Genomic DNA, 13,426 nt, shown 5'->3' with positions numbered 1-13,426 from the left:
AGAAGAAAAAAAACACCGGAAAACAAGATCTCCATTCGTTTCGTCGTATTTTGTTGTTTTATTTTGCTGCTTTGTTGCTCTATTTTTTGTTCTTTGTTTTTGTTTCTTTTTCATGTTTTTTTTCCACTACTATCTTTCGCTTTCTCTTCTCTTGCACACATACACACACGCACGCGCACACACACACACATATGTTCGTTCATGCATTGTTTTGTGTTCTGTTTCTATGCTGCAGCACCCCTCTACTAACCATGCACACAAAACTGCATCGTCTCACAGCTTTGTTTTTATTCTGTTCTCATTCGTTTTTAGTTTCACCTAAATGGTTGTGTATCAGTTTGTGTTGGTTCGTCTTTTGCTTATCCTTTTCTTTGGGGGGGGGGGGGGGGGGGGGGGGGGGGGGGGAGGGTGGGGAGCTTGAGTTATGTTATAGCGTGCACCAGACCGCCATCTCCTACTTTTTTCACTATTGAGAGAAAAAGGTTAAGAAAAAACACATTCACGCAACTTCGCTTAATAGTTACTAAAATGAAACAAAGAAAAAAAACTAATCATCTCTCTAGTTAGACAGCACACACACACACACACACACACTCGCACACATACTATCTCATCGCTTTTATCGCCACGTACACGCAAACGAAACATTGAAAATTGTTGCCTTTTCCGTACCGTACGTACACGCAACAAACGTACTACTGTGTTTGTACCCCGGGGGAACTACACTAAACATCCTTACAGTCTACGAAAAGGGGAGATGTTTTCTTCTACTACTAAAGTACCACCTGTGTCTGTGTGCTGTTTCCGCATCCTGTACTTTAACCACCGAGCGCGTCACCACATCGATTTGCACTGAGAGACATTGTAAAAGCATAACAAAATTGTTCCACAGTTGTTAACGATCGAAACGTTTACGAAACCGAGAAAGGACATTCTGATGAACCCTTTGCTTGAACCGCGTTTGCGATGTTTCCCATTAAGGATTGTTTTGTTTTTTGTTGACCAAGGGTAAAACCTACGCTTGTTGTTCCATTGAATTTAAAACTGTGAGTTTATCCATCTAATTAGCAACCGGTCACATGTAACCTTATGTTGAAATGCAATCAAGACCACATGTTTTGCGCTGTATCAGGCTCACGTATCGTGAATTACACGCGGTACAAGGAGAAGATAAACGAGATAATTTACATCATATGCAACGGGGTGCGTTGTATAGCTGCCCGCCAGAATGATTTGTTCTGATACTACTATTCCTAATCGCTCCTGGTTGCAGTTATTTAGGTATGACAAAACCTATGTCTAAAAGTGCACTAAAATTAGTATTTCTGCAAGGTGTCAAAACATTTAGTGATAATATGCGCTGTATTCCATTTATTTGCGCGACACTTTCAAAAACATACACATACTCCTGCTACTTATGTCGCGCGATTAAGGATGAAAAATTCAATGCTGTACTTGTTGTTAGAAAAGTAACACATAATCAAATGATTTGCATAGAATCCCCCCAAAGCGGGATCACAGAGCGTAGATTGTTAACATTTCTACCCACTTTTATTTACAATACGATCGCTCCGTTGCTGTTAATCTGACGGCCTCGGCAAATGCGAGGCAGTTAACGCGTCATTTTTTTTTATTATTTATCGAATGTGCATGTCGAATTTCTAAGATCGTTTAGAGGAAGGTTTCATCAAACCGTTCCCTTAATTGCATTGTTACTCTCACAAACTTAACTAGCAACTTAATGGGGTTTTCCATTCTCGTGGGCGTTTGCATACATTTCAATCAGAAGAAGTTCAACCTGATGCATAGTTCCTTATTGTTCCCACGGTATATTTGCACGCTGGGAATCCCTCTCTCACTTAGCGATTGAAAAAAAATGTAAAAAAAACCCAAAAAATGGCAGATTAATTGATAGTGTGTACGAACAAGAGTGCCGAAGAAAAGAAACAAAAAAAAACTTATACTAATTATTAGGATTATGTTTTTACAATGATCAAAGCAAATACGACAAATGCGGCGGCTATTAGGAAAAAAGAAAATTAAAACAAAGTAACTCCATTCATTCAATGTTTATCCCCCAAACTAGCACTCCATGAGATAATAGTTTTACATTTACCCAGAAGAAGCACTGTTTGCACTTGGTCACTATCCAGCCGTAGGCAGTTGCTAGGCAGGTATAGCAGTAGTAGTCACTGGCAATCGTGCACTGCTTTAGTGGCAAAATGTGCTGTATACTTGCAGTGTAAAATCCCCTAATATTACACAAGCATTCATCATCAATTGCGATGTTTACAATCCGCTCACACATACGCACACCTTCTTTAAATTCGCACACGAAACTACGTACAAGTACACGCACTGTTGCTGCTGTTGTCAAATATGAACCGTGCGGTGGATGGTTGCTGGGTGCGCACTAGACACAAATCCCAATTTACTTCCAATCGAATGCACAGAAAAAAAAGAAAAAAAAAATCTTAAATACTACGCGCACGCACACATGCTCTCTCTCTCTCTATCTTATAATGTTTTGTGTTTTGCTCTGTTCCATCGCAGTAGTATGATGACGTCGGCGTAGATAGGTTCCTAGAGATTATAGTTTTCTCATTGACGACCTACGTTGTCACTGCTTCCTGGCTTTTTGCATGAACGCACTCATTCTGTTCACAATTCTCTCTATTTCGCATATGTACGTGTTTCGAATTTCCTCTAAAAGGAAAGGATAACCCTACTGCAACGTTTCGCTTAATGCAACAGTACTGTTGTTTACATGATACCGTTGAGAAATAATGAAGTTCTGCAGACGGACTAACGATGGGGGTATAGAAACGGGAGACGGTAGATGGTACCTCCCATTGTCCAATCGTTGGTAACCACCTACTCGTCCTGCATATCCTCCGGCATTTCGTGTGGGTTCATCATGCCTGGAACCGTCATCAACATGCGTCGTTTTTCTTCCTGTATCTTTTTTAGCTCGTTCTCCCGCTCTTCCAGGTACAAGTCCGAATCGTCTTCTCCGGTCACTTCCTGCAAGCAACGGAATAATAATGGGAAAATAACCTGTCAATCCCGTCGAAGCGGATGAGTCAACACTGAACGAACCTTAATTTGGATAAGGAAATCTCGTAAATGCTCCTTAAATGCGTGCACATCCTGATCCAGGTTGAACAGACCGGTGACGAAAATCTTGATCTGATTGCCAGTCAAGTGGCTAAAGGCGGACTTAAGCAGCATCGCCACATACTCCTGAATGTTCAGTACGTTGTCGTCCGAAGGGCCCAGCTTCACCGTGATGCGACCCGCCTCCACCAGCGAGAACATGTACGCCAATATTGTGGCATGATTTTGCAAACTAGCCGTATGTGACGTGTCCGTTACGACGGAGAAAATCTGCATCAATATGTCGGTGTAATACGTTTGATAGAAGCTTTGCGCTGCTTGCGGGTGCTGTTCAAGATTTTGCAGCATCTGTACAAAAACGAAAAGCACAATGCCCATGCCCATAATTATTTTTAACAAAAGGAACTTTCCCAGTTTACATATAGACGAAAACTTACCTGCATCAATATGTTCAATCCGGTATCGGCTACATTTCGCATCGTATGCTTGAACGCCCATACGATTGAATCAAACACAAGCTTAAATTGTTCGGGCGGAATGCTGAGGAACGCTTTGAAGCAGTACATATTGACCGCTTGGAGCAGTTCGTAAAAATTCGTACGATGCTGGGGGTAGTCTTCGAAATTTTTGTTGATCATATCGAGCGTACAATCAAACAGAGCGTCAAAGATTTTTGGTATCTCCGGCGTGATGACAGCCTGTAGCCGATTTACTATCGATGCCATTGTGCTTAGCACTAGCGGTTCTCGCGCATTTGGAACCTTAGTACGCTGCGGAACAATATAGAACGTGTGAGAGGTTAGCGAGTGGTTCGACATAAAGCCGGCCCCTGGTAGCTGCTTAACTTTACCTGATAATCAAACAGCACTGCCTCCAGCAGCGGTGGAATGAAGTTATCCATTACCATCTTCGCATCGTTCGACTTCCATACCCATTCGGAGATGAGCGTGAGCGTTTCCTTCTTAACGACATGCATCGCCTTGATCAGTGGCTGATTGTTGATAGACAATCCGTTCAGCGATATTGCCTGTGTAATGTTCTCCGACATGATTTTGTACACGTTCAACATGTCGAGATAGATGCGCCCAAGCTGCGACACGTACGAGTGGCCTAGAGCTTTGCATGCACGTACATTCGTTTTAAGTATGCTGCCAAGCTGTTTCACTGCGCCCATATCTTTTAGGATGTCTACATTCTTAGTTGCTTGCGAGATGATGTCGTCCCAAACCTGCACAATCGACCATTATTAGTGTGTGAATCAGAATGCAAAAAAAACCAAAAGGTTTCGATTGAACGTAAGTTCAACTATACATCACCTGATTCGGCAGCATCATATACTTTTCGATCAGAATATCCTGCTGCACCTGGTCGGCCTGAGCAGAGATCATGTAACCAACCGCTTCGTAAAAAGTATGAACCTGTGGAAAATAAAAAAACAAAATTCATGATAAATCTGTAATTCTACCACAGCTTTTATTTCAACATACCTGCTGCGGTTGAAGATCGCAGATGATGCTGCTCATCGTAGCCAGAATTTCTTCGATGAACGTACAGGATTCGTTTGGTTGTAGCTGGACAAAGTGCCGGCGGCATTTGAGCGCTATCTTGATAAAAGTATCACAGGCCATATCCTGTACACCATCGTGTGTTTCGTGCATGAACTCGAACAGTTTGTTCACGACTGTCTTGAGGAATTTCCAGTGAGCCCGCAAAAATCGGGGATACTGTCCGACCACGTACATGATGTTCGACGCAATGATAGCCTTGTTGTCTTTACCTGCCAAACGAATGAAACGATGATTTATGAATAATAAGGACTTTCATATATGCTTTGTGGATTCTCCGGTACAAACCTTTCTTGTGCTCACAAAGCCCCAGCAGCTCCTTGATAACAGTCACCAGGAAGCGTTTCTCATCCTCCTCGAAGAATGCACCCGAGATAGAACCTATCGCCCAACAGAGCGTATTTAGATTCTTCCACGAGAACTCGCTACCATTGACCTGGTTGTTCAGCTTGTCCGTCATGATGCGCTCCGTATCAGCGTAGTCAAGATGCGTCAGGTAGACCAGTGTTTCGCGCATATTCTTGTACAAATTAATACTATTAGTGTCCTTCATGAACTCACGCACGACTTCGCCATTTTCGTTCTCCACCACCAACACTTCCTCCGGTTTGGCCATGCGCGAAATCATAATGTACCGCACCTTCGACAGGATCTTGTGGTACAAAGTACGACGCTGGCTGGAGGTGTGTGCTTCCTTGTACAATTCACCGGTTAAGCTGTTCCAATACTCTAAACAGATTTTGAAAATTTCCACATCCTCTACTTCGGAGATCATCACCAGATAGTCGAGTGCCTTCAGGACTACCTCTATTGTCTCCCGCTTCTCGACTAGCGCCGCGTGTACTCGAAGGAATGTGCACAGGAACATAGCCAGGTTCTGCACGAAACACTGCTCGTCATCCGACCCATTCATGTAGATCTGGTTCATGTTCGTGTTTGATGGAATCATCGTATCAAACTGTTCCATGGTTTGCTTGAATAAGGCAATGAACACGTGATCGTAGCTCGCCAGCTGTAGGCCCGCAATCTCCGATAGGCACATGATCGTGATGTTGCGGAACATCGGTATCGTCAGAAAGCGACACACCAACATGTCAATAAGCTTCGTCTCGAAGATGTACCCGAGTGGAATCCAGTTGAGAAACTTTAGCAGTGTCTGCAGCGTCGCCGAGATCAGCGGTGCATTCAGCGAGTTCTCTAGCACGAACTGGCACAGCGTGAAGACTTGAGCAAACTCCGAACACATGGTATCCTTCAGGTGCTTGGCTTTCGTTTGCGTGATCTGACCGGAACAGAAGTCGAACACCTCTTCGCTTAACAGCTTTAATATGATCATATTGTTCTGGCACAACGTTTCGTTCGTCTTCGATGCACCAACGATGTCACTGATGAACGTTTCCCAGTTGTTTGGCCACTCGCGCTTCAGTATCTGTACCAAGATGATGTTCAGCTTGTTCAGGTACACCTTGTTCGCTTCCATCATTGCAGGATCCTGTGACGTTTTGATGATTAGCCCTACTACGTACTTTTTGATGCCTTCGCACTGGTTGCGGGGCAGAATTTTCCAGCGCGTCTTGATCACTTCTTCCAGGATCTGCAGGGCGTAGAACTTCGTTTGCTGGTTCTGTGAAAACTCCAGTATGCTGTCCACACGTGTCCACGCATCCGGATGTTCCTTCAGTGTAGTCAAAACGGTTTGAGCCAGCCGCAGCTGCTCGCCAGTGCTGTTGTACAAGCATGAGACGATATTGTCTAGCAGATCAATGTCTAGTTTTTTCGAAAAGTCCAATAGCTGGTTCGCCTCCTCGAGGCGTATCATCGGAAGTGCCATCGTTGCCTGCTGGTACAGTCGATAACTCGCTGATATTGCCGCGTTCAATTACTAGGCTAAAGCCTCCGACACCCAAGAATCAGCTTGTAGCGCCGATAACAATTACTCTTCTCCTCGATGGTCCTTTAAACACGCTTTTCACACACAGTCACGCACACCAAAAAAAAGGTTTCACTTCCCTATCCAAAAAAAATAGTTGCACATGTACAACACCACTTGGTGGTTTCTATCAACTAAAACGTTTGGGTGTTTAATGGTTCTTTTACGTTCTCTCTTTAAAACAGCCCGTCCCGCGGACAGGAAGTTGCAGCAGCTTTCTTTACAAAATGCACTTAATATGATCGCGTTCACTCTTTCCTTGCACTCTTGTTGTTTGCTGCTCCCTCACACAAACCTGTACGTACGACGAAACAAACCGTTCCATGGATGGGTAGAAGCGTGCAAAAATAGAAAAGAAAAAAAAATCAAGTACACAGTAATCGATTAGTGGTCATGATTAGTTAAATTATCAATATATCATTCACATAGCCGCTCTTTCGCATTTCCGAAAAAGCTGAAACATCGCTCTCTAACACAAATACACACATTCCGTTCTACCTCAGCCTTCTCATCACCCGATGCTCACTTTCTCACTCACACATTCTCACACCAGTCGCGATTGTTGATTTGCTTGTCGTCGTCCTTGGTTACGCATTCATCCTTCCGCATTCAACCCTCGGCAGGACACGATCAATCTATGGTTCCGATGACGGACGAGATGGTGATGGCGCTGGTAGCAGTAGGTGGTTTGTTGGTCGTTTGGTTGTTTGAAAGGATGCACGGAATTTGGGGAATCTCTATCTGACAGAGATAGAGCAATATTATTATTCGTAATTCACAAACCTAGATTCAGGACAACCCTTCGAAGCATAATCACATGCAACGAAAACAAAAAAGCATTCAAAACGACAAATGTTTTGTAAGCATGATTTAGGTCCCGAATGTTTCAACACATCTGCAGTTAACAATTTCATTTTTTTAAAAAAACAATCGGATCATCGTATTTTAGAAAGACTAATGTTTTGGCAAACGCTCTTGATCGATCGTAATCTCATTCTAAAATCGAACGTTTCATTCGAAATGAAAATAGACACATTAATGCCTTCATGCTATTTTTTCGTTTTAATACTGCTACTGCTTGTTCTGCGTTTGTTTTACGCGCCATGTGTTATCCTTGCGCTGGGCTGGATTAGACTTGGAATTATGTTGCATGATTACCAACCGAGTAAACGATAGGTGATGCTTATCGTCAGTCTTGTTCTCTCGTTTGAAGATCGCCGGGTACACTCTCCAATCGGAGTAATGTCCTTTTCAATTGCTGTATTTTGTATCCGTAGACCGTAAGGAAGTGGATTGTCTATAGCATACATACATACACGTGCTTAGGTGGAAAGAAACGATCCTGAGGACACCACGGGTCATCTGAGATTCGCGGTTTCTTTTAAAATCTTTCCTCCTTGTTCGCGCCGGCCTTTAGCAAACATTCGCACAATCTCGCTCAAACATACCATATACGATAACTACACAGCAACACTAGCATACTTCACACACGCGCGTACTTATACATATATACGGGTGCTGCAGATGTGCGCACACTCAACTCACTCGTTCACGCAATTGCCGAGATGCAACAGCTTCCGAAAGGAGAAAGAAAAGGATATGGGATGCGTTAAGTGTAGGTTTAGGGCACGAAGAATTTCTATCAATTTACAAAACGCACACCTTCGGAAAGGGAACAGAGCAACACCGTTCACTGGTTTGTAAGGTGTAATCACACTTCGTTTGTCAGGTAAATAGGGATGGTGATTTCCCACGGATGTTGATGACGCTCCTTCGTGACGTTCCGTATGTAAGTATCTTCAGTGTATCTTAACGGTATCCGTTTGGAGCTTTTCCTTTCGATCGGTTGCCTGTTGTTCTCTCGGTTAACTCAATAACGCATCCACATTCAACAATCCTAAAACGAGAATAAACGAAATACTAGAGAAACAGTTTGGTTGGTAAAAATTTTATCGAATGTAAATACAACAACAACAGTGATGCTGCTGTGCGTCATATCTGAGGTTTCAAGCATCCGCAATAGCATATTCTTCTTCTTGGCTTAACGACCTTACAGGTCACGCCGGCCATTTCTGGCTTACTAGACTTATTTTACCACGTAGCCGGATAGTCAGTCCTTGCTACGGGGGGACGGTCCGGATGGGATTTGAACCCGGTCCGGCCGTGTGGACTGGCGCCGTTTATCACATGCACCACCGGGCCGCCCCCGCAATAGCATATTATTGTACGTTAATACGTGGCAACGAAAGTTCAACGATAATTACAAATTGAAGGTTAAGAGGCACGCGGCACGTTGTAACAAATTGGTGATCAACACGAATTTCTATAAAGAACAACTATCCAGCAAGTATTTTAGTAACTAAATGCTCTCTCTTCATTGCATGCTTAGAGTCTCTCGGGAAAAATAAACTGCTGTATAGATACCTATATGCATGTATGAGTTTTTTTTCTTGTTCAGTAATGTTGAGGATCAGGACTTTAAGGTTCAGGAATAAATTCTAAAAAAAGGAGCCCAGATACGCGAAATATCACTTAACATTAATGATATATTTTTTAGAAAGTAATAGTTTTAAAAAAGGTTGAAGACAATGTAGCAATAGGCCCACGACATAAAAAAAAACTTTACCGGTATGTCTTCTCCAAAAGTATATGTTCCAACTTTATGTATATTGCAAACAATTTAGTTATAAGAACATATTTGTACAAGGCAACTTGTAGAGGCAACAAATTAGCCAAACAGCAGTGTTTTACGAAAGTGTATTGACGCGTGCGACGATACTTTAACAACTTGCAAAACATTATCCGCACAAATCTCACCGCATTGCACTAAGGAAAAGGGAAAAAATATAACTAAAATATTGTGACACGCAAGAAAAACTGCCTAAGTTGGTGTAAAGCAAAGGATAACAAATAGTATTGTGGTGCTGTTTAGAAAGATAAACGAGACACAGCGTCAAGTTTGACACGCTTTTCATCGCAAATTGTTACCGTTTTCCATTTCCCGACTGCATACATACACACTTATGTCTGTGAGGTCAAGCGTAGTGAGGTTGTTGATTCATGCGCAAGACTATCCAGCTTCTCCTCACGGCCATACCCCATTGACATTTGTTCTAGAGCGATAGTTCCATCTAGAACTAACGTCATCGTTAAAAACAATCATCATTGTTTTGATTTTATCCAAAGATTCTTGTGAATAAATTGATTAACCCTAATCCCTTCATCCATCCGGCTACGTATTGCACCTCTGAAATCTAACCAAAGTGTAACTCTTTAATGCGGAGGTGTAAACTACGGTTAAAACGAACGGACAGCATTACATGCTGGACATCTCTGGTAGATGTTGCGCTATGGTTTGCTATGCTTTTTTTCTGCGGCGTCATTAGCAACCACCGTGAAACTGGTAATAGTACACATCGAACGATTCATTTTTTTAACAGTGTAAAACATAAAACATCTGAATGCAAGTTGCGTTAAGCTAACACAACTTGGACAACTTAATAAAGTGTTGATAGACGACAAACGTGACTAGATAAGTACAAATAAGTTAGCGTATTTATGCAAATTTTGGAAAAATAAGTAACCGGAAACTAAATCCTTGCTTAAGGGGAATGATCCGGATTTGATTCCCAGTTATCACATACACCAAATAATTTTTTTCATATGATAAAAAATGGCGATATTGTTCACAATATTGTTAATGACGAATGCCAGACCCAAACATAAGCCAAATGAAGAATCATCGAAATACCCTTTTTTTAGAAACCAACAACATTAAGCGTAGGTCCGATAAAGAAATTGAAAATGAAACATTGTTGGGATCTTTCACACGACAAGTTCGGTAACTAAGTAAAGGGAGTTAGAAATGGAAATCCAAGGCGTCCGAGATGTAATGCAATCAAGATCAAACCGAAACATAACACAGGATAAGAAGAATACAAATGAGAGAAAACATTGCATAGACTCGGTCAATGGTTTACAATACACATTGATGATAGTTTTGTGATTCACGCGGAAAACGTATCTAAACAAAAAAAATATACAAATTAGAATGGAAAAAACTCAGAAAAAGAGAAGCGGAAAATTCAATGCATGCAAGAAACGGAAGAAGCGAAGATGTCGGGCAAGTTAAAACACACAACCGTTCGTTCGTCGGATCCCCGCCGAACCTGGTCCATCGTCGCCGAAGATGCTCGGACCTCCAGCATACAAGAACTGCACAAATGGGATGGCATCCACACAAAAAAACAACAACGGTGCCGAAATGGAAGGAAAGAGGAGAAGAGCATTCGGAGGAGTATTTGTGAACGAATGCGTATTACCGCTGCTCTAGGAGGGCATTCATACGTCACAAACACACACACACGGATGTGCGAGCAGCATAAGCGCTAAAATTGCGCGCCTCAGCAATGCCAGACCCTGGTAGAAACATACCAACACATAGCATACACACGCGCACACATATTTATGTACACTTTGGGCCATAAGGGTTTCGCGTTGCACAGCAGACAACGGCACGGGAACAGAACATTGCAAAATTTGGCGCTATTTATTATGTTCAAGTCATAATTTCTAATTGTAATCATAAGCTGTGAAAGCACTAATATATTTCTACGAATGTTCTCGCTTGCATACCATTGTGTACCATTGTGAAAGATAATTTTGGGAAAGTGGATCATATTTAATGAATATCGCATACTAGCGACTGCAATCTAAAATCATTGTTGTTGGAGACGATCCATTCAAACGCATCTGCAATATCATCTTACAACATTTGTGGCCATTTATTCTTCCCCAAAGAAATGTAGACAGTGGAGGGACACTCCAACCAACGACGGTTCACTGGTCTTCTTTCAAACACACACATCTTCTCATTTCCCTTTTTCACACACACACACATTACCAACAGCTGCAACACATAGCGGCGCTTTGAACAGCCAACTATAATCATTTTCTTGTCTCTTCTTTCTCCACTAATATGTTGCTTTCTTGCTTTTTTACCCGCTGCTTTTCCTGCTCTAGCGGTAACTTTTCCATCTTCGAGAGTAGCATGTATCGGGTGTTCGCCCCTTCCTAGCGGATCATAGGAAAAACTATTTTCACAAAAAAAACACCCACACATACACATCAATTATAAACACTTCTGACGATACTAGAGTCCAGAGAAAACAATTCAATCTACCTCAGGAGACGAATTGTGACATTGGCACTATGAATGATTTTACTAGGATCGTGTATTTTCTACTTCACACAATAATGACAACCATTTTAGTGAAATAAACATTGCCCTTACGGTGGTTGTGAAATGCCCAAAAGCTTGTTTATGATCCCAATTTTTTGTATTAAGTTTCGTAAATCCAATAACCAGGGGTTTGCATCAGTAGGTTGAAATTTTTCAATAAAATATTGAACCACACTGCAAACATTAACACAATAGTTCAAGACTATTCCCGGAGTTCGAAGCATCCTTCCAACATTACAAGCAAAAGACCGCCGGATTTTACATCCCTTCATAAAGGATCGAACACAAGAACCAGATGATTCTAGCTAAATTTCACGTAAACAATATAACCAGTATCAATTGCAAGAGGAAAAACAAGCACATCCGAATGATTGCACCTCAATTCCGCCTTCCGCACCAACGCAACTAACGGTTTCGACAATGTCGATTTCAACGTCCATTGCGATAAACCTAACCTACAATATTCACACAGTGCCCATCGTCTTGGCGAGAGACGAGTAAAAGAGATGGAAACCGCATTTTGTTCCACTGACAGTTCCGCCAAATTTCTGCCATTTACACAATTCTGAACCATCTTTCTACAGAGCACACACACACATACACACTTACACACACATATTGGACAAAGCCAGCAGCAATTTTCCCACATGGAGGAATCGTTTAATATCTCGGAAAACTATCGCTATCAAAAGACCTATGGGCACAAAATGTGTGTCGCATTGCAAAAGCCTCAAAAGATGGCTTCACTACAGACAAACTTCCACGGAGGACGCAATTGCGACGCACACGAAAAACGTGTATTCACCACCGACGCTGTGCAGGTTTTTGGGATACACGAACGCGTGGGGTGATGTGGATGGAATTTTCCATCACACTATTCAGCTTCATCCACACCCATACACTCACAAACAATGGAGATTTTCGGATGAAAGTGCCACTGGGTTTGTTAAACTAAGTACGATGGACATTTTCTACCATCATTATCCAGGACGACTCCTCGCATTCACACAGACTCGCACACACACACATATACACACGTACACACATCCACACTCCACGCACGGGTTATCGGATCTTTCGCAGCACTAAAATCGAACATCTTACTGCTTTGGATCATTTCACGCACTATTTTCGTGCGAGCGATTGCTATCGAGCAGAAGATAAATCGAAAGAAGCCACATTTCCGTAGCAGGGTCACATTTTCTCCACCTCATCCTCCTACTTCATCTTCCATTGTGCGGTAATCCCTCAGGCATATTGCGTTACCCTCCCGAGCTAATGATCTACTCGGTAGTCAAAGCAATTGGTGACGCACGTTAACAAATACTTCCGGAATACATATAATCGGTTATAGAATAGTGATTTATCTTAAAATTTCTTACGTTTTCCAATTCCGTGACAAAGTCAACAAGAACGCATTCACTCACACATCGCAGCACCCAATTCGCAGTCACACACGCAGCGCACTTTCTTCGAACTCCGTCAGTGAGACTGCTGAAACAATAAATCGCTAGGCTAGACCATGCGCGACACTTTGACGGAACAGGGTGCTGAGTTTGACAAGCACAGCCG

At 42.3% G+C, this 13,426-nt stretch overlaps 1 protein-coding gene across 11 annotated transcripts; it reads right to left on the bottom strand.

The window, feature by feature from the left end:
* Positions 1-34: 34 nt before the first annotated feature.
* Positions 35-13,370, bottom strand: LOC125766111 (exportin-1). 11 transcript variants are annotated; one of them, XM_049431756.1, is made up of 11 exons: positions 13,237-13,370; positions 8,275-8,509; positions 7,775-8,186; positions 7,099-7,353; positions 4,971-6,907; positions 4,605-4,894; positions 4,434-4,535; positions 3,968-4,345; positions 3,555-3,887; positions 3,100-3,465; positions 35-3,024 (listed from the first exon to the last, which is right to left on the bottom strand). In XM_049431756.1, exons 5-11 carry the CDS (start codon positions 6,511-6,513, stop codon positions 2,875-2,877), a joined length of 3,162 nt encoding a protein of 1,053 aa, XP_049287713.1. In that variant the 5' UTR covers positions 6,514-6,907; positions 7,099-7,353; positions 7,775-8,186; positions 8,275-8,509; positions 13,237-13,370; the 3' UTR covers positions 35-2,874. The 11 variants fall into 11 exon arrangements, with proteins under 11 accessions (XP_049287713.1, XP_049287714.1, XP_049287712.1 ...); XM_049431757.1 differs by having other exon boundaries at positions 7,111-7,353; XM_049431755.1 differs by having other exon boundaries at positions 7,139-7,353.
* Positions 13,371-13,426: the final 56 nt, after the last annotated feature.

Source organism: Anopheles funestus, chromosome 2RL, assembly GCF_943734845.2.
Source record: "Anopheles funestus chromosome 2RL, idAnoFuneDA-416_04, whole genome shotgun sequence".
NCBI lineage: Eukaryota > Metazoa > Arthropoda > Insecta > Diptera > Culicidae > Anopheles > Anopheles funestus.
Note: the sequence above shows the minus strand (reverse complement) of the source record. Positions and strands in the feature narration are given on the sequence as shown.